At 40.0% G+C, this 21,016-nt stretch overlaps 1 protein-coding gene across 4 annotated transcripts in view; it reads right to left on the reverse strand.

Annotated features, from left to right (window-relative positions):
* Nucleotides 1–21,016, reverse strand: part of sema5a (sema domain, seven thrombospondin repeats (type 1 and type 1-like), transmembrane domain (TM) and short cytoplasmic domain, (semaphorin) 5A) — a 117,869-nt gene that overhangs the window by 53,133 nt on the left and 43,720 nt on the right. For all 4 annotated transcript variants that reach the window (XR_015106530.1, XM_086151216.1, XM_086151214.1 and 1 more), the window contains exons 4-7: nt 19,731–19,776; nt 8,848–8,910; nt 5,812–5,910; nt 905–1,118 (exon numbers count right to left, since the gene is read on the reverse strand). Coding sequence is in view for 3 of the 4 variants with exons in the window: in XM_086151216.1 (XP_086007342.1) it covers nt 905–1,118; nt 5,812–5,910; nt 8,848–8,910; nt 19,731–19,776 (422 nt within the window). In the remaining variant the exon portion in view is untranslated. The remainder of the gene's footprint in view (nt 1–904; nt 1,119–5,811; nt 5,911–8,847; nt 8,911–19,730; nt 19,777–21,016) is intronic.

Here is a 21,016-nt window from a genome sequence, read left to right on the forward strand (position 1 = left end):
TAAAGGTTGGAATGAGAAATGACCAAAACAGGTGTAGCGTAATAGTTCTCACTCCCTCTGAAATGCACAATCTCAGTGGCTCTGTCGAGGCAAAGACGTTCATCTTTATGTATGACATTATTGGTTCTAAACCCTACACTTTATTCTCCCCGACAGTGATTTAATTCATCTTTAAATTAAAGTGTTTCCCTCCTCCTCAAGTCAGCCCTCTTCTCCCCTGCACCTTTGGAGGGCAGGGCAGAAAAGGAATGAAGGGGAAAAAAAAATAAAAAATCGATTCACCATAAAATTAGTTATAAAGTCTTTTCCCAGAGCTTGCTACAAAGCAAAGTATGTGCTGGCTGTTAATTTATTTTTCCAATTTAGCTTAAATGTGAATTAGAAAAACAAATCCTTTACAGAAAAGATGGCTTACTTCCTCTCCTTTAGGAGAAACCTTAAGCTGTCTGAATTTTTCAAATGTTAAGTTATAGCTCCAGGTAAGTCAGAAGTTTCATGTGGAAAAAAAAAAAAAAAGAGAGATTTCCGCTGAATTCCCTATTTCATGCTTTACAAAGACAGGGGAAGTTCATGCAAAGCTTTTTTTAGATACAGTGTGGCTTTAAAACACTATATGTTACTCATTACCAGACTTTATGAAAGGAAAGTTGTTTTGTAATTACTTGCCACAGGACTGCTGATTTTGCAAGGATTACAGCACTGACACTGAGAACAATGTTTGCAGCATCTTTTCAAAAATGAAGCTTCTGCACTACTTAAATAGCATTGAGCAGGAAAAATCTGCATCCAAAAACAGATACCAGGTTGATGTTAAACCTACTTTTATCACATTACACTTTACAATATATTATAGGTATTCACAAGTGACATCTGTGCTGCATGCCAAAGCTTGGTTGCTCCCTACCATTCAGCCACTTGGAGTTGTACTGGGCAGTGCGCAGAGGTGGAAGGCCACCCAGGCTACGGTAGATAGCAGGGTCTCGCCCAGAGAAGTCCATTGCAGTGGCGGCGTAAAGTTCCCCACTGGAGGTGATGAGGGCTGTCGAGTTGTGAAGAGGGTTGTAGGGACACCGAGCCATCCCACTAATCTGATCATGGATCTCGGTCAGATTTGTCAGCTGCAACACAGGGAAAAACAGGACGGGTTTAGGGGAAGAAAAATGGAGGGTTTGTCATTGGAAGTGGATAAATGGATTTTGACAGAGCACAAGCATTGTCCAGACAAGCCTCATTTTTCTCCTTTTTAACATGGAAATCCCTTGAGTTCAGAAACAACATCAGAGGCAATATGTGGAAATTAGATGCATTTTCTTCTAATTTCAAAGTGAAGTAAGAAAATTGAAGAACCCAAGCATGGAAACATCGGCCTGAAATTTCAAAGGGCAATATTAAAATGCTAACCAGAGAATGTAATATTTGGCTTTCTGTTGACAGTTCTCAAATACTGCTGACAAAAGCTCATCTCACTATGTTCTGTTTGGTTAAAATCTCCCCACTCAAGAAGACACACAAAGATATACATGAGCAAAACTAATCAGACTGAAAAAAACATAATCAGACAAAACATTTGGAATCATTAGCTGTGTAAGGCACACAAATTGAGCAGGTGCCTCAAGTCAAAATGCACCCGATAAAACCCAATAATGTATCTGGGTTTTTAAATTGCAAAGGCTTCTCTGTTCCTGTGATTTGGTTTCATAACAGGGCAGACAGTCATTTGGGTGTACTACTATGATAATCTTTGAGAAACCTCTCTGCTTTCAAAACAGCAGTGATGTGAGATACAGCTTTCTTGAAATTCCAGCTGTCTTTTAAAAAAATGGCTACCGGCATGACCCTGACTCCACCTGACACGCTGCACTGGATTCTGTGTTTTTTTTAATACACGGGCTCAGTGACTCAGTCTTGAATATAGAAAAGGAAATAAAACATATGTCATCCCAGATGTAAATGTTTGGGAGAGCAAACAGTGTATGCAGGGATTATATTTTGGTATTATCCTTCTATCTGGGTTCATCTGGGTTTTCAGAAGAATCCATTACACAAACAAAAGATCATGTTTACCATACTACAAATGATATACATATAATTTATTTGCAATTGCATTTCTATCATCATTCCTCCTGTTTGACTCTATAATGCCAGAAGGAATATGCCTCTGACTGCACCAGTCACAGCCGCGAAATACCAAAAAGCTTAAATTCTTTTGCCTTGCCCATTTTCAGCTCCTGAATAATTAGCAGACAGCTCTTCCACTTGGGAACTTAGTCTCCATTCAGCTCATTTGTTGTGGAACTGGCAAGGTCTTTAGCCAATATCCTGCAGCCAGTTGATTTGGATCAAGGATTCTCTTAAGTGTTGCCACCTCTGCTCCACCCAAACCACAACGAAACAGAACAGTTCTCTGTGTGTGCCGCTGTCCCGAGATGAAGGACGGGTATTGATGCTACTTGTTCCCCATGCCGGAATAGCTGTTTTTTTTTAGGTCAATTGGGTCATTTAACCCAAGTTGAGGAATGATAAATCAACTGCAGTGCATCCAGAGCATAATGAGGAAGTGAAATGAAAGTGGCGTCTATAGTGCATCCAACAGCTGGGCAAGTGGGACACTGAAGTGACTCTAGATGTCCATGACAGAGACTTCTGAAAGCCAGTTCACGTCTGAGAGAGACCACTGTGGGTGAGACTGGGTGCCATGTGGGGTGTTACTGAGAAGCTGTTGTGGTGTATTCATTAGTTATGCTCTATGACAGGAAACGGTAACAGGCTTTTTTTTACTAGTTTCCATGCAGGGTATTCAGGCAGGAGACACATCTATTGTTATTTGTCATTCAAGTTTGACCAGATATCGATTATAGCTTTTGGTTAGAAATAATTCTCCTCGGATAAAGTATGCACATTGATGTTCCAGTGTACTAGATCCATTCGATAATAACATTTTTTAGTCCTAGTTTTATTACACATAATGTTGTTTAATGATAAAGCCAAAAAGTAACATAAACTTCTGTCATCACTATCATTGCTGTTTACTAGAATCCAAAATCAAGAGAGAATTACAAATACCAAAATCATTTCTAGAGTCAGTAATGACAATATATTCCCCTTTTTTTCTGTTTCTTCTGACAAATGTACAAATTCAGGGCAAGCAGCAAAGATACTGGTTGATACTGGTTAAATATATAACTTTTCCAAGGGCTTAGGAGTAAAGTTTAATTTCTTAAAAATTAGGTTGATGTTAGACATTCTTGATGCTATGATGGGAACAGTTACCATGGTTACCATGGAATGTCTGACTTGGATGATTACAGCTTTATGGCTCATAAGGAAAATCTTAATGTAGTAAATGAATGGGTTGCCTGCCAGAACCATACTTCTGGCATCCAGTGAAATGTGCCCAATTTTGATGAGGTTATTTTTTTTTAATTTGAAGACATGCACTTGGCTTCCACCTCCTTACCATCATCATCATCACCATCATCATCAGTGGCGGCGATGCTAAAAGCCCATGAAATTAACAGCTGTTACGTTCTACTGTGCTCCTCTCTGTTCAACCGTTGTAACTTAGTCTGAGCTTGATGCCCAACCAGTGCTTAATATCAAATGCTGCTCAGTGGGAAAATATGACAATGTTTGGGGAAATACTGCTCTAATAATGTCGTGACATTTAGACTATATGTATTTTCATAACGGTGCACAGTCATTATGAGCCTGTGACCTTTTGGGCAAAAACAAATGTCATCATAATAGTGAACTCCTCTCTGAAATTCCTCAGTATGAGATGCTGATATTAATATGCTGTGATCCTTGTTCTGAGCTAAGCACAACATTGACATTTTATATGATGACTTACACTTTACTTAAGCAGGCACTTGTTACTGAGAGGAGTGAATAAGAAAAAAAGTTTCAGTTCTTGTACTAGACTCTTCAGATACAAAGAGGACATAATGATTGTGTAAACATCCAAAACATTAGCGGATAGTCAAAATAGTATTTTCCTGATCTATTTCCTTTCTATCCAGTGCCATCACACTTTAAAGAGCCTGCCTAAACACAATAGGAAGCACAACCCTGAACCCTTTAATTTAAAACACAGGATTAATGCCTTAAGGGAATGTAAAGAAGCATGTGTGTTGTTCCCTAAAATAGCGAGAAACTGCATACTTAAAGAATTATGAGGTTGCAATGGCTTATCATAAAGGGCAAATCTTACAAAGTAAAACATGACTCATGTTAGCTTTAAGAAAAAACATAGCATTATCAGGGCAAGTCCTTATACTACCTGATTCTACTTGTGCATTTTACAAGAGTGATAAAACTCTTTAAAACACAGTACCTAATGCGGTTACTTTCAAAATGAGCAGCATAAGCCAAAAAAAGCCTCTCATTTAAACCCACGATCAAATGTGTAGAACAACTTTAACCTTTACTTCTCATGTCGACAGTTCCATCACTTTCACCCCTTCCACTCCCACATCATCATGGTTCCCATAACAATTCTATTTAGTTCAAGATACAATTTGTGTGGAGTAACATGCATTATTTGAATATTTTCTGGACGCATTGACTTACTGATGAGACAGAAATTATCGAATAATTTCAATAGCAACTGTCACCAGTGGAGAGATGGACAGACCAGCACGAACTGAAATGTGGATACAGCAGCAGGCATGCTCTGCCTTGAATATGGCTTATTCAATGAAGAGTCGTAGTAAAGCTCTCTCAGAAGAATCTGCTCCACAGTGAATAGTAAAATAAATGTAATCTTGTTAACACAAAAGCCAAATATTTTCCTGATCTTTTTTCCAGTTGGCAGGGGACTCACAACTGCAGCAAAAAAAATAGTAATTGCAAAAACTCCAATATATTGTTTTTGTATCAGTTCAACAAAATAAAATGATACATTTATCTGTAGGCGAGAGGTCAGTGAGTTTTCGGATCTTTGGATGACCTGCTGCTTCCTCCTTCATCTTTCCACTTCACTAAAGCCCCTCGTCACACATAAATTGGAAAATGACATTTTTTGGGCTTCACCCAAACGGTCTGTATCTGTGCATGATACATCTGGATGAGCCAGACTACACATCAAATGCTCTTCAACCAACCACCTCCCGAGTGTACAGTCTGTGTTATTGCAGATCAGCTCAAAGCAGCACTTTCTCAAGGGACAGCAAGAAAGTGTGGTGATGTTTTTCAATGCGATTGGAGCAAAATAAATACATCTGCTGCTGAAAAAGCAACATTTCTACAAGAAACACCAAGGGAGGCAACAATGTCATCTAACAGGAGACACAACAATATTTGGGAACTTCGGGTCCAGTTGCAATAAACAAATGAGTGCAATCTCTGTAGATTATTGTTATATGCCGCTTCGCATCTCAGTCTGAACTGATATTCTATACCTCGAAAAATTACTTTTTGAGTGAAAAAGTCTTATTTGTCCTGAACTCACCATAATAAGCAAATTTCAAAAGTAAACAAAACAGTCACGATACTGTCATAAACTAGTATTATGACCCGCTGACTAATACTTTTCAACTTTCAATGGATGCCACTTCCAAACTTGACATGTCAGACAATAAAGAAACTTAAGTGTAAACTCAAGTGTAAAACATTGATAAATTGCAGCAGTGGGGGCCATAGGAGACAATACAGGAATAATCACTGGTTAACATGGACACTGGCAGGAGCACCAGCTTGGCTTTGATAATGCATTTGAAAAAGAAAAGAACACATAGACATGTTGAATTCTACAATAGGCTTGTAAATAAAAATAAAAAATTAAAAAACCAACAAAAAAGTTGTTGTCCATACCGTTCGGTTAGTGCAGATAGGTGTAAAAGCATTGGTCCCACAGGTAAACAGTCTGTTTCCATTCACCAGCAGCACTCTGATGTAGTTCTGACACTCCTCCTGTTGAAACACACCAGCAAAAATACATCTAATAGTTAGCAGCTGCACCATTATCTCTCCATTGACAAGCTGCTGCATAAAGCACGGAGTCAGAATCAAGCATTATAACAATAAATTAGAAAGACACATGATACCATGTGTGGGTTCTTCTAAGCTGTGGACGAACTGGAGAGAATCAAATCAAGGCTAATATCCTTGAGTCTCAGTTATAGGGATGTATGTTAAAAAGGCATGCAATTCACTTAGTTATATTTACAGCAGAGTATCTCAAATGTACATTGGTATTGTAGTCAGCACATGTTCTGATGTTCTTCACCCCTCTGATGTTCGCAATAGCTGTCAATCGAAAACTAAGCTCTCTTTGTTGAAGTGCATCACAAATACAGGAAGATTGTCAACACTGACAAAAGTTTGATTATTCATTTCATTGATTGATACTTTCAATTTTAGCAGAAATTTACACGTCACGATACAGCCACGCTGCGTCCTTGGATGGTTTCTTACAAATAAAAGTTTAAGAAATTAATGTTTGTTAGATTAAATCACCCTTTGCGAAATGAATGAAACATAGAGACAGGATTTGAAACTGAACCAAGTTTTGAATAAAAGTTGCCAAAAAATGAAGATAAGGACCACATTAAAACTACAGGAATAACAATTGGGGTTCATGTCAGACAGCAGCATTTGTTTTAGTCCAAGGACAAGGTTATAAACTCACACGGGCCTGTCAACTGAAAAGAGACATGGCTGGGTTGGCGAGGGCCCCTCATAGAAATTTAAAACCTTGTAAATCTGCTGGTGTCTGAACCACTTGAGGTGCCCATGATGACTGCTCCACCCATCACAATAGAGTAGTCAAACTCCATCTCTATCAGGTTGGAGGTTGACTCATAAAACAACACATTTTCTGGTGTAGCCTAAGTGTGTGTGTGTGTGTGTGTGTGTGTGTGTGTGTGTGTGTGTGTATGTGGAATGAAAGGTGTGTGTGTTCCTCTACCTGTAACTGTACTACTGTTTAAACCTGGCAATATGACCTGTCTGTAGTTACTGTTACCATGTATGCTTATACAACCATACTGTTTTAAAATCTCTGTGTTTCCAATTCTCTGCTTGTCTGTGCGCGTACACATGAATGGGATGTGATGCTTTGCATAATTCATGTGTTCTACAGTAAATAATGGCATTTTAAAAATTTGCCAAGATTTGCAGTTTTGACTCGTTTATGAAAAGTCCCTGACAAATGTTCCATGTCTGTACAATAATACAGATACTTTTATGCTTGACGCTTGTGTTATAAGACAAACCAAGGCTACAATCAAGTCCTGTCAAGTCAATTTAACTCTCTTTTCTTCTCTTGGTAGAAATAAATCAAATACACAGGAGAGAAGCAGAAAAGTGCATTAGGAAAAAAAATACAATCACCTGAAAATTCATTCAAAGTACCAGCAGAGTATCTGTGTAATAGCCTAAGTGACGGTATATTGTTGCACAGTGAGCTAGGTAATAAACCAACAAAACCCCTTTCAGCTGTGGGAGAGTGAAGTCTTCTAATGCTATTCTTAGCGAATAACACAGGGGCTGATTTTTGGGAGAACAGTGAGCAAAACAAGCCAGACAGCAATGACTCTCAAGGACCAAGGTGGCTTTGGCCTGTAATTCACAACAGCTATCTTTTTCGCCGGTCAGCTGAGGATGCCTATTATGGATCCCAAACCACCTTTCACATGAGGATAAATACACAGTGCTGAACACACTTACAGGGATCAAGGCCAGGCAGTTCACCTATAAGTCAACTTCAGCTCTAAACCAGCATGGTTAAGAGTTAACCTCATTTTAGAAACAAACGCTTTTGTGTTAAAGAAACTGCAGAAACTATGGGAATTCCCTGCAAGGTGCGGTTGGGATTTTTCTTTTTTTTATTTCAGAAAAAAAGATAAACATCCTCAATAAGGTTAGTCGGGGAAACAAGCATACAAATTTCCATATTCTGTTTCCTTGTTGATCTGATGCTTCATGACTTAAGAATAACTTCTAGGCCCAAGGGCTATGCATTACTGATGTATTGGTGGGAAAGTCCAGTTCACTTCCTCTGGTGTTTTCATTTGTTATTCCTGTAGATAACCACAGACGATAATGTCAAGCAGCCATTTTCTCTTTAGAAAACCGCTGTATTGCATGCATTGTTGGAATTGGATTGCTTTTCAGTGTTTGCAGGTCTTGGATATTACTTTCAAGGGAAAACTATAATTTTTACACATCAATATCAGTTAAAGTGAGTTTCTTCTTCTTTTGAGCTCTGTCATTTCCTGAGAAATAACCCCATTTATAACATCAGAGTTATACCACATTATACTTTCAACAAGGGCAACCTAGGGGAGAGGATCAATCAGTTTGATGGTGTAGATCTCAGACTGACAGCACATAAAGGATTTTATTCAGTCAGAGGGATATATCTGTCCTATTAGTTTGTAAAGACTGAATACATAAATAAATAGCATTTGTAGATATCCATTATGTGTGATTATGTATCGCTTTAGTTGTCTTTTTCGTTGTTCATCGCTATATTATACTGTATTATTAACTGAATACTGTACTATTAACACAACATCATCAGTGTTTAAAAATATAAGGTGTGATGTATATTCTCTCATTCTGATATAGTTTCAATGATAGAGTGATTTACTAGGCCAGAAAGGGAGGTTATCAACTGAAAAATATGGTAATTATGATTTATTTAACCTTTTAAACCCACATAGAAACAACAAATGATATTTTGGATGGCACATTTAAATTGCCGGGATGGGTATAAGGGCAAAAAACAAAATCAAAAGCTTAACTTTGAAGATACACTTTTTTGTTATGATAAACAGGTTTTCAATTCAATACAATACCAGTGGTAAAATATTTTTTGTCCATTCAATTATGTTTTAAATTTACCTCAGACTTTCCGCGGCTGAAGCAGGCTCCCTTGGTGAATTCGTCGCAGTGCCATTCAGCCTCCTGCAGAGAGAATGAAAAGCATCACAGGGCAGGCAACAAACCATCCAGAGGTGGGAAACATTTGGAAAAAAAAAAAAAAAAAGACATAAGCAGGCACACCATGTCACCATTGAACCTAAACAAAACAATAATGCCTGGGTGTCTCAACTCTGGCAGAATTTCCGCCCTTATTAATTTATTGTCATTTGGGTTTTACTGAAACAGCCAGCTGCAAAAAACAAACAAACAAACAAACAAACAAACAGTAAAACAAAAGAAACCTCAAAAACTATACAGGAGTTGAAAAACAAAAAGAAATCCATTTGAAAGGTCACAAATTAAAGAAGAGCAGAAAGTAAAACACATCCCCCTTACACCTGTACTCTTCTTCCCATGTTCACACTTACATTACAAGTTACAAATAGAGACACAGAATCTAATTAAGGTGCAGACCAAGAAGAGACCGCAAGAAATGAGAAGCAAGTCTGTGAAGAGATAATGCCAATTTGATTCACACATATGCCTTGAAAATATAAATTGTGAGACATAACACATGAGCTGTTTGAGTGGGATGTGGACGTGATTAACATGTTAGAGAGAAACACATGAACAGCTTTCACATTTTACTACCGGAGAGAAAATGATAAGGAGATAAAACCTTGGAGGGTGAAGACACTGGCACGCTCCAATTTCTGCCATTTAATTTCCATCTGACCTCTAGAAGACTTCTCATTGGTAAAAGTTCTCCATTCATGGAATGAGTATTGGCCTTGTCGACAACTGGGCTACAGAATGTGACAGAATTAGTGGTCCGTGCCAAAAGCTCCATATGACTGACATAGAAAGGAATGGTACAAAAAAAGTTGGGCTTGCAGAATAATATCCTAAACTCCAAGTCATACAATTGTCTTCAAATTAAAACAACTGAACTTGGTTTTTGGCCATTGCTGCAGTAATTACCTGGCTGACGGCCAGAGGCTAAGGATTTCATATGGTAAATATCGCAAACTGAGGAAAATATTAGATTTCACCCTGGCATCTTATTTTTCTTTTCATGCCAGGAAAACAGAAGGAAAGAAAACTGGACCCCTGCGACACAAGAGAACTTCTTTCATTTCCTCTTTGACTGTGCTCCAAGAGTCCTCTCTATGAGTTTTAAGACAAGACCTTTCCTTTTTGACTCTTCAGCAACTGGAAGGTGTAAAAATATATTTTTTCCACGCACACACACATAAAGATGCACACAGGCGGTAGCAGGAGGGAGCTTAGAGAAGCAAGAAAGCTTAGAGTGTCTGGTACTATTCAGAGAGGATAAGATATGGGGTATTAATGGGAGCTGACTTTTCTTTTTCTCCAGCGAGAGTGTGTGTATATATATGAGTGTGTGTGTGTGTGTGTGTGTGTGTGTGTGTGTGTGTGTGTGTGTGTGTGTGTGTGTGTGTTGGTTCGCATTCTAGGCCAAAGCTGGCCATGCTGGAGTCATACAGCTGCAAACCACACACATCAGCACAAGTGTGACGGTTACGTGGATGCAGCGGCAGTCTGTCGCGGCTGAACTGAATTCAGCTGCTGAAGGTGCTGTCACTAATCTCATTGGGGGAAACTGGTGCTGATGATAGCCTCAAATCACAACTCGCTATTAAAAATACAAAATTGCAACTTGAAATCAGATGAACTGAACTGGACTGGTTGCTTTCATGGTGAGGTTAATGATTAACCATCATCCAACAATTGTCAAAGCTGGTTTTCACAATGGTGCATAAGGTATTCAATAGTCAAGACTTTGTGGCCAGAGAGAACAAAAAGGTGATGTTTTTGTACCTTGTGGGGGGTAGGAGGTGGGGGAGGGTTGAGTGTTGGAATCAATGACCATTCAAGCTATCTCACCTGAATACCCTGACTCTAATGGTAGGAAGAACAATGACAAGAGAAAGTGTCATTATGACACATTAAAAGACCATTAGCATGCTATTGTTCAGCCTCTGTTGTCCTTAGATGAATCTCTCTCAAATGGAAATATGTCTTGGAGTGGTGTTGTCAAACAGTAACTCTCTGCTTTATCAGAGAACATTGCAGTACAAAGACCTTTTTCCGGGGCTTTGTCACCTGGTGTGAACTTAGATCCTAACTTAAAGGGTGAACAAAAGGAGCGAGAAAATAAAGTGGGGGCTTCGATAACATTCAGTCCATGAACTCTGTGAAGGCTTTGGTGGAATCAAATTGTGGATATTAAAAAAGGACAATTACAGTGTGTTGCGATTGTATGTAGATTTGGCACTATCAGTTGTAGCAATAATAATAATAATAACAATAATAATAATAATAATCGTGATGATAATAAAAACTTCAACACATCTTCTTCTTCTTTAACTTATTATTATAATTATCATTATTATTATTATTGTTATTATTAAAATTACTAATGCAGCCTCAGGGGGGCAAAGGCCAGTGTCTCCCTGAGCCGGTCCCAAGCCTGGATAAATGCAGAGGGTTGCGTCAACAAGGGCATACAGTGTAAAAATTTTGCCAAAACCAAATATGCTAATCAAACATAAGAATCTCATACCAGATTGGTCAAGACCCAGGTTAACAACGACGAAGATCTGTGCCAATAACCTTCAGGGTACCAGTGAAAATTGGGCTACTGTGGGTTAAAAAAGGAGAAGAGGAGGGTGTGATTGGAAGCAGAGAGAGAAGACGAAAGGCAAGAGTCTGGAACTGAAAGCAAAAAAAGGTAGAAAGTTCACATGATGCAGAGAAGGCAGTTGGACATACTGTGTCCAGGAGACCAGGTGGAAACGTAGTAAGGGCAGTAGCTTAGGAGAAGTTTTTAAGTTATACTATCATGGTACTGACAGGAAGAGAAATGGAGTGACTAGTAGTGGTAGGTGGGAGTGTAACCAGACAGCATAGGATGGTGGTGGTTTGTAGGGTGACTCTGTTGACGGGAGATTAAGAGAACAAAGGCAGAGCAGAGGACAAAGTTGTAGAAGCTAAAAAAGGGAGGAGTGCTGTATGGTTTTCAGGGAGGAGTTGAAAAAGGCTCTAGGTGGTGAGGGAGAGCTCCAAGATGACAGGACAACTACAGCTAATGTGATCAGGGAGACAAGTAGGAGAGTACTTGGTGTTTCAACTTGAAGGAAAGTAGGTAAGGAGACTTGGTGGTGGTGGAATAAGGAAGTGCACGAGTATATACAGAGAAAGCAGGTAGCGAGGAAGAAGTGGGACACTAAGGGGATTGTAGAGAACAGACAGGAGTACAGGGAGATACAGTGCAAGGTAAAGATAGAGGTAGCAAGGCAAAACAAAGGGGCGTATGATGACCTGTATGCTCGGTTGGACAGCGAGGAGGGAGAGAATAATCTATACAGATTGGCAAAACAGAGCGATAAAGATGGAAAGGATGTACAACAGGTAAGGAGTGATTTAGGATAGAGAGGGAAATATATTGACAGCTGTTAGAAGAGTGATAGGAAGATGGAAAGAGTACTTTGAAGAGCTGATGAATGAGGAAAATGAAAGAGAGTGTAGGGTAGAAGAGGTGACTAGCACCAAGTTGAAGAAAATAGTAAAAGTGAAACTTGGCAGGCGTTAAACGTGTAGCTCAGTAGTAGAGCCTATGTTTTGCATGTCTGAGGTCCTGGGTTCAATCCCCGGCATCTCCACTGTAAGTTGTTTTGGATAAAAGCGTCTGCCAAATGACTGTATCCTATTTTGTATTCTATTCTATTGAAGAGGATGAAGAATGGAAAGGCATTAGGTCCTAATGATATACCTGTGGAGATATGGAAGTGTCTCGGAGAGGCAGTGGTAGAGTTTCATTGCACTTTTCTGAACCGAGAAAAAGCATATGACAGGATGCTGAGAGAGGAGCTCCGGTATTGTATGAAGAAGTCAGGAGCGGCGGGGAAATATGTTAGACTGGTGCAGGACATGTATGCTCGCTGTGAGACAGTGGTGAGGTGTCCTGTAGGAGTGACAGAGAAGTTCAAGTTGGAGGTGGGATTCCATCAGGGATCAGCTCTGAGTCCCTTCTTGTTTGTAGTGGTGATGGACAGGCTGACAGATGAGGTTAGACAGGAATCTCCATGGACCATGATGTTTGCAGATGACATTGTGATCTGTAGTGAGAGCAGAGAACAGGTAGAGGAAAATCTAGAGAGGTGGAGGTATACACTGGAAAAGGAGAGGAGTGATAGTTAGTCACAGCAAGATAGAATATGTGTGTGTGAATGAGAGGAACCCGGTTGGAATAGTGAGGCTACAGGGAGAGGGCATCAAGAAGTTGAGAGGATTTCAAGTACTTGGGGTCAAGAGCAACGGAGAGTGCGGAAAAGAGGTGAAGAGACGGGTTCAAGCGGGTTGGAATGGGTGGAGAAAAGTGTCAGGGATACTATGCGATAGAAGACTATCAGCCAGAATTAAAGGAAAGGTGTACAAGACAGTGGAGAGACCAGCGATGCTGTATGGCCTAGATACCGTTACAGTGACGAAAAGACAAGAAGCAGAGTTGGAAGTTGCAGAGGTGAAGATGTTGACATTCTCTTTGGGAGTGATGAGGGTGGATAGGATCAGGAATGGGTCCATCAGAGGGACAGCACATGTTTTGGAGAGAAAGTCAGAGAAGCCAGACTGAGAAGGTTCGGCCATGTACAGAGGAGAGATAGTGAATATATTAGTTGATGGATGCTGGAAATGGAGCTGCAAGGCAGAAGGTCTCGAGGAAGACGAAAGAGATGATTTATGGATGTAATGAGAGAAGATATGAAGGTAGTTGGTGTGAGAGAGGAGGACGCAGTGAATAGGGTAAGATGGAGAAGGTTGATTCGCTGTGGTGACCCCTGAAGGGAAAAGCCAAAAGGAAAAGAAGATAATAATAATAATAATAATAATAATAATAATAATAATAGTTGTTGTTGTTGTTGTTGTTGTTGTTGTTGTTGTTGTTGTTGTTGTTGTTGTTGTTGTTGTACAAAAAGTCTTAAAAGGCATAATTGCAAAAGAGAATCAAAAGATAACACTAAATTCAGAATTAAATTCATGTAACATTTAATTATAAACTGCCGTGATTATCTGCCATTGGTCAGGAATGGCTACAATTATAACGAATAAACAATGTTAAACTGAAGACTCCGATACAAACAATAAACAGAAACATGACACACAGGACAGTTTCTTGGGCTAATTGCATTGTTTATCTTTATTTTGTATTTAAAATTAAATTGACTCTGTGGGGGCACACTCGTTTTTTTGTACTGTCCCCTCCTCCCAATTTGAACAGATATATTTACCAGATTAGTCACTGAAATAATAGCAAAAACACAAATTTACAAGCCCCCGTGACTCAAATTACAATGGTAATGAAATGTCATCCAAGAGGCATGAAAAGTTAAATTTAGAGACATAAGCTGATTGACAGGTAGAGAGAAGGGCTGCTACAATGAATCTACAGGCAGACATCTGGAGACACACATCTTGGATGTGCCCAACCGCTGTATGGTCCCATGTAATCTTACCAACCCTCAGAGATTAATCACTGTGCTCTTGCTTCAGTCTGAGAGGCTATTTTCAATAACAGGGTTGCACAGGATAGATACATAAGGATGCAGTGGGCAGATTGGACAGAGGACAGATTGGGACAGAGCAGAGGGCAGAAACAGGAAAATAAAGGACAAACAGACCATCAGACAACAAAGAGAATACGGAGTCCAATTTAGGAGTCAGACAGAACAAGGGATGCAGTGTGGGCAGACTGAAGTCGTCAGTGAGTGTGAGGGGTTGAATTCCAAATCAGAAGTGTTTGCAGACATTATATTGAATATGTTTTGCATAAAGAGGGTCCAGAGAAGGCACTCTCTGCTGACAGCTGTCTGGCTTTGTGAAATAAGTGGCTATGTGTCTCATTACAAGGCAATGGCTGGTTGTGAGTGAGAGGTGGACAAATCCTGACGGAGAAACCTAATCTGCCTCATGAATAGCTGATATCAAAGTTTGATGTTCCAGCACAATATTTACTATTCGCACTGATGTCTACTGACGTAAGGGGATGAAGGATTTACACACTAAATTGGAATGGATGTGATGTTTGAGCAAGAGTTTAGGTCTGAGCTTATGCTCATATTATCATAACCTCCTGGAAAGGTAAATCAGGAATGAAGTGACCTCCTACTGAGCATCTTCCTACTTAAAGCTTGAACCCTTAAAAATTGAATCAAATAACATGATATCGTGTATCCTGCTGGGTTGAATCTCTTTGCTCCCTATGCTTCCAATTCCATGTATTTACTTGGGAAGGTTAGTGGATTTTAGTATTTAGATTATCAATGCTGAGAGAGATGAACTGCCCCCAATTGCCCTTTGGGGATTAATATTTTTTTTTCTGATTTCTGATTTCTGAAGTCTGCTTTATTAGCCTGCCTTATTGTTATTTATTCACTTCCTGAAATCAAATTATGAGGGATGTACATAAAAACATGCGTGACTGAAGAGAGTTTTCTCTGCTTTCTTTCAGTCCAAAATGGCCATATTAAAGGAAGTGATAAAAAAAAAAATCAAAGCACAATATCAAACCTAATTACAGGCTATATTTTATCCTCCAAAAAAGACATTGGTGCGATTTCATTTGCCAAGGGAAAAAGGAAAGGTCTTTGATGACTGTTGACTATTTTATCCTTCAATGGTATATCCGTTATTGAAAGGAAAACCTGACGTCTGTGGTGCTTACTTACATATGGGTGTGAATCTATGTTCCACATCCCATTTAACTGAACACAAAAGCAGAACACCAATAATAGATTATTTGAAATTTCTTTTTAATTATCTCCTTTTACATTAGAGCTTTTACTTACTATTTCATAAAATCAATAAGCTCTTAATACTGCTAATAGATCACTGGATATGTTAGAATGGAATAGTCTTTATTGTCCATGCAGAGCACTATCACAGAGCAAGTTATAGTGCAATGAAATTTGATAGAAAAGGACGAGTTCAAGTGTGCAATTGACAGCAACTGTTTTAATTTTCTTTATTGCACTAAGTTTATTGGAAATTTCTGACTAGTTGGAGGCCTCACGGCAAGACACAGCAAAGAGAGCATGGCTTTATACCTGATTATGTGGGGGCATCTTTGCATTACTCTGTGCCACCAGAGGTTTATATTTTTGGAAACTTTCTAGCAGACGGACGGAAAGCCTGGTCTGAGTGGTACATCCAGCTGCCTGACCATTTATAAGACCTGGCAACACAACGGGAAATCGAACACAACACAAATACAGTGAGACCACTTTATCAGTGTTTTTTCGTCTCTGCAGGCTAGCATTGATAGGACTGCCTACTCTTGGCATGAGTTGATGGCAGGGAGCTCAGTGTGGACTGAAGAGGCAGGGGGGACAATATCCAACAGATCTCATGTATGAAGTGAGATTTACTATTTGGACAAAGAACATTGCAGTTGTTTGTAAAATGTTCTCTATAACATATTCTAAAGAATATAACACGATATCACGGATACAAGTGGCCGGAATGAGTTTTCTCATTTTCGCGATAGGGTGAGAAGTTCGGTCATCCGGGAGGAGCTCGGAGTAAAGTCGCTGTTCCTCTGCGTAGAGAGGAGTCAGATGAGGTGGCTCAGGCATCTGGTCAGGATGCCTTCTGGACACCTTCCGGGGAGGTATTCTAGGCATGTCTATCTGGGAGGAGACCACGGGGAAGACCCAGGACACACTAGAGAGACTATGTCTCTAGGCTGGCCTGGGAACGCCTTGGGGTCCCCCCAGAGGAGCTGGACCATGTGGTGGGGGAGAGGGAAGTCTGGACCTCCCTGCTACGACTGCTACCCCTGCGATCTGACTTCGGATAAGCGAGGGAAGATGGATGGATGGATAATATGCCTTTCATTTACATTTTGCAGACTTAAATCTGTGTCTGTATTTATTCAGTTGGAAGTGGTGAAAGTAGAAGAAAGAGAAAAGTCTACTCCTTTTGTTCTTGGTCATGTTTTCAGATCAGTGAAAATGAGGATAAGGGTTGACAGGGAAAGGCACGATTTTTCGGGCGGTGGAAGCACCAGAGAAACAATGTGAAAAATCCGATATTAACTCAAATGAAGGCCACAGGGAGGTCTGAGTCATTTTTCAGATCTCCCCTCACTACAACTCTTATATGGCTCTGAGTATATGCTAGCAAGTTCATAGAATTTGGGAGACTCAAGGAAGATGTTAGTTTTTTTTATTATTCTGTTCATGTCCCTTTGTCTTGTAAAAATCTCCCAAGCCAAATCCTCTATGTCGCTCCCAAAAGACTGAACTCTTTCTTTTCTGAGGCCGAACTGAATACCAAACCTATAGGGTGCCCTAAAATAGGCACACAGATAATGAAAACATATCAATTCTCAAGTGGCTTAACATAATCGCTTTGTTTTACAAAGATCCTCTTACTCTCTGTTTCCTGATGTTCTTCACACCTTTTTTTTTCTATTTTTATGCCCTCCAAGGGAGGAGAGCATTTACAGGGGAGATTATGGTTGCCGGGCTTGGGCTTAATCGATCTTGACATTTCAACTCAGTATGTGCAATAGATCGAAGACCAACAGTGTTGAGTCACCACCCTAAGTGACACACCTCTCTAAACAACAATAGGACTACCTGGAGTTCATTTTTTTTCTACATTTGTGTTTCATGCACATATAAGCACAACACAGTTTCATCGATCAAATGGAAATATCCACCTCTTTATAAGATAATAGGCCGTTTGCATTATACCAACAGCAAGCCTTCTCTCTGTCAAACCATACACAGCTAACCCCTTTAGCACTGTCAGCCGTGCAACAGCGACTCACTACCACTGGGCCTTATCTGACATGGCTGATGCACACAGATGGGGTGAAATCACAAAGACAAGCGTAGGTGTAGTTGTACGCTTTTTTTTCTTTAGCAGGGGAAAATCTCATGCAACTCTTTAAAACATCTGTGTAACTAATAGAAAACAGACTGAGCGACTAAGAACTATTTGTGCTCACGCAGCTATTCTCAGCACCTTTATGAAGTCTCTTTGATCAATCAACATTGCTTTTAAACGACCAAAGCGTGAGGGGGAAAGATTGTAATGGGTTAAAATTCAGCAGCTTGTCTATATACTGTAACACTGATTCAGTCAAATGCAAAGCAGGGGCTCTGGTGCACACAGGAGGTTAGACATCGAATCTAGTCTAAAATTTCCATCTCATTTTGCCTTTCATTGTTACTGACAGTGGTCAAAAATAGACTGTTACACTGCAACTACGCACAACACTGATGCCACAGCTGCAACTGCACTTAACAGCAGCAAGGTGAAGGGTTAAAACACCCGAGGCCGGAAAACCCAGCATTTTCAAGAGATTGTTGAGCAAATCTTAAAATCAGCCCCAGGCTTTTGGATTACCAGGTCCCATTTTTTTCAGACATGATGTCTTGAAGATGAGAGCTTGATTGGGTAGGTGGAATCCCCTTTGCTCGTTTTGCAGCGCCAGCAGAGCAGAGGATGAAATAAAGAAGGAGGGCTGATTGGATACATAGAGCGTCTTAAAAAAGCATGGATGTCCCAGCGACCATCAACAAAAGGCTCACTCTGCACGAATCCTCTTCCCTTTCCGTGGGGTTTTCTCTGCTTTCTTCCCTCTGCCAGTGCGCTGTCTCACAGCACCCTGAATCCTTTGTGTGCCGACACCCGCTCCCTCATCCACCAAATTCAGCCGTGCTTCTTATTTCATCTGACCGTTTCTCTAATTCTCCTTTCCAGGCGGATTTATATCAACACTGTTTGCTCCGTTCTCCCTTTGTTCAATCTAGTCATCCACGCTCCTTTGTTTCCCTTTTCTCTCCCTCCTCATCCTCTCCCCTGGTTTTGCCGTGTGTAAACGGCAGACATCAAGAGCTGTCGAAGCATCAAAGAAGTCTTGCTGCTACCACCTAGAAATAAACCCTTGCCGTGTCAATATTTGTATGGTAATGCACTTGGTCACAAAATGCTTGGCACTGCAGGGATGCATGTGAGCTCAAACGCATTCTGAGCGGAAAAAACAGGAAAAAAAACAAGAATGGCCACATGTGGGATAATTTCTGCAGGCCTACACACATTTTTATAGGATTTGTGCCATATTCCTATACACACGTAGAAATTCTCAACCTGCAAAACTATGACTCGTGAGGCTGGAGTGTCATCCATCTCTGACTGGCTGGCAACTTTAGTTAAGTTTATCTTTGGGTACAACTAGATGTTTTTTTTTTCCCAATGTAATGAAATTCCCTCGTGGGATTCCCAAGTTATTGTGTGGTCTGAATTCTTCATTACTATAGGCAGACAGCACAGCATCATTCAATTCTGTTTTGAATTCCTATCATTTTATACAATAAGCCTTCCCTGTGGAAAGTAGAGGACTTTAACCCTTAGCAAGACATTAAAGAAATTGCACTTTGTGTTGATACTCTAGAAAATGTGGGTAACATACAAAGAAAGGTAAATAACGAAGAACAGCTGCAGATTATACACCAGCTTCAAATTGGATTTTAACATGTAGGGTATTAGTACTGACTAGACTTTTATCAGCTCACATACCCTCCTTCTGTGTATCACACTGCGGCGCTGACAACCAAACCCGCTGTCACTCCACTGGATGGCAAGTTGTTGTGACATGTGAACTGCTAAACCATTTTACTGTAACAGCTTTAAGTTGTGGGAGCTGGCAGCGCTCTACGTCTAGCATGGTGTTTGTGAATACATCTACCAGTATGACTGAATCGTGAGTAAAGTGAGCTTCCCTCCTCTGACAAGAACAAGTATAAGAGTTAGAGACAATTAACACTCACCTGGATGAGAGTCAGGTCTTCTAGATTGAGCCGAAAGAGATGATTTCTGAAAGGGGTTGAGAAAAAAGGCAGGCATGTGAGATAATTGAGACGCTTTCTCAATAAATCAGACAAAATATATGTGGATGTTCAAGTATCCCTGCTCAAAGGCTAACATCTGTGTTGTCTGTTGAGTTCTTTCATCTACCCCAAATCATTGTACCACGAGGACAAAGGAATTTCGGCTTCCAGTGACGGCGTAAATAGAGTTTAAGTGCTTAAAAGAAAAGTTGGGAGGTGAAAAGTGTTGGGAAGGCAGCAACACATTTAAAATAGCTGCTTTTAAAGTCTCCCCAATTAGAAGGCAAGATTAACCTCTCATAGAGAGAAGAGTTTATACATTTTGGCCCTGTTTACTGATTAGCTGACTTCAGCCATTGCTGCAACAGAGTATCCGTGTCTCAAAACAACAATTAGAAGGTAAAAAAAGCAGCTGATAAAGGAAATTTTGTTATTACCTCCTGAGTGTTTCTGTGTTTGAGACGTGAAGAGCAGGAGAGCAGACGATTGAAAGCAAATCAAAGTCTGGCACTGAAACTTTGTTCTAATCAGTGATCCAAACTGCTTTGCCTGGAGCTTTTCAGATTTGCAAAGCACAAAGAAAATCGTTTCATTGGCTTTTGCAGCTTTTCTAGAAGCATCGGCTGCTGATGAATATTCCCTCAAGAAAAATGTTTAGTTTATTGACAAAGACACTCAACTTAAACCACTAGGAACAATTGCCTGACTGAGAAGAGATAAGGCTAAAAGCATTTTCCATTTAGAGTTGTCTTCTCTCAAAGATCCTGGCATTTCTATTAAGTTTGCTTTGTCGGACAATCGTGATCCAAGAAGGCAGAGTAGTCAGACTTTGTCCAGGGTCCGATGGTATTTTTGAGGAATAACCTTTTTTGAAATTAAATGGAAAGGAACTTAAATGCATTCATATTTGCACTTACATGCATCTTCACACAATACTTTCACTGAGATCCATCAACTAAGATCCATCAGCCTGCTGAAGAGTGGCAATCAGCCAGGACTCAGTACAACTAAGGCTCCCTGTTTGACTGTATTGATATTTGCATTGATCCCTCTTTCCTTCCATTATCACTCATATGTCTGACCCAGCTGGCTGCCACTCTTCCAGCTACATTGCCTTTCACATTTGGACTCTCCACAACCATCAATTTAATAGCAACTGAACTAAACCTTTTTTTTTTTTCTTCAAATATACCTGTGTTGATGCCTTGAGTGGTATCTGAAAATAA

The sequence above is a fragment of the Fistularia commersonii genome, chromosome 8 (assembly GCF_037954325.1).
Source record: "Fistularia commersonii isolate RoL2024-O1a breed Wild chromosome 8, RoL_Fcom_v1.0, whole genome shotgun sequence".
Lineage (NCBI taxonomy): Eukaryota > Metazoa > Chordata > Actinopteri > Syngnathiformes > Fistulariidae > Fistularia > Fistularia commersonii.